The sequence below is a fragment of the Pyrus communis genome, chromosome 8 (genome assembly GCF_963583255.1).
Source record: "Pyrus communis chromosome 8, drPyrComm1.1, whole genome shotgun sequence".
Lineage (NCBI taxonomy): Eukaryota > Viridiplantae > Streptophyta > Magnoliopsida > Rosales > Rosaceae > Pyrus > Pyrus communis.
Window position 1 is genome coordinate 8,126,080 of NC_084810.1, and position 902 is coordinate 8,126,981.

The 902-nt window shown below is 40.0% G+C and overlaps 1 protein-coding gene across 1 annotated transcript; it reads right to left on the reverse strand.

Moving 5' to 3' along the window:
* Positions 1-279: 279 nt before the first annotated feature.
* Positions 280-675, reverse strand: LOC137742887 (uncharacterized). The gene has a single exon (XM_068482830.1). It carries the CDS (start codon positions 673-675, stop codon positions 280-282), a length of 396 nt encoding a protein of 131 aa, XP_068338931.1.
* Between the last annotated feature and the right edge of the window lie 227 nt (positions 676-902).

A 902-nucleotide genomic window follows, 5' to 3' on the forward strand; every position in this document is an offset into this window, starting at 1 on the left:
ATGTAGAGCTTGAGAAGAGCGGACTAGGGCCACCCTCCTCCCTGTGTCACCAAAAGAGAGAGAGAGAGAGAGAGAGAGAGAGAGATCTAGAGAGAGGCAAAACAATTTGGAGCTTTTCTTTCTGAACTCTTTTTTTTTTTTTTTTTTTTTTTTTTTTTTTTCAGATTCTTTCTGAACTCTAGAGTATGTACATTAATATTGAACAAAATATGTTTAAGAAAGAAAATTACTCTTCCCCATATTAACAACAAAAACCCGATACATATAGAAAAGGCAAAATTAATTGACCTCAGGAATGCTTTGAAGAGCAGGCCTCCAAGACCTTTGCAGCTGGGTCTCAAAGCCATCGCTAACCCTAATCAGCTGAGCCAAAACCTGCTGAACTGACATTTGCTTATACTCCACCTTACCCAACAACTCCTCCAACTGCTTCTTTGTGATCTTGATCTTCACCTCTGTTGCTGCACCAACTTTACTACTACTACTTCTTGTTGCTGTTGTTGTAGAACAAAATGAATCCATCTGGCTCGCTTCTGCAATCTTCTTGTTGTTCTTCTTCATGATCTTTACGTCCGTTTGATCGCGATAATCGTCACCCTTCATTCCATCTGCTAGACACCCCCAATCCTCTCCTGCCCATTTCATGGACGAATCATGCCCTATGCAATTTCCCATTTTTTCTTGTTTTTCTTTTGTATGAACGGAATAATATTGGAGAGCAAATGCAGAGATGTAGTTTGTGTTATATATACACCGCAAAGGGGTGAGGATTGGACAGGGAAATTAATTATTAAAAGGCTCGTGAGGGGTAAGGTGGTAAGGTAATGGGAAAAAGGAAAAGTTTTATGAGAGGAGAGTCAAACCTAATTTGTTGCCACGTCGGATGACATGTTGTCCTACGT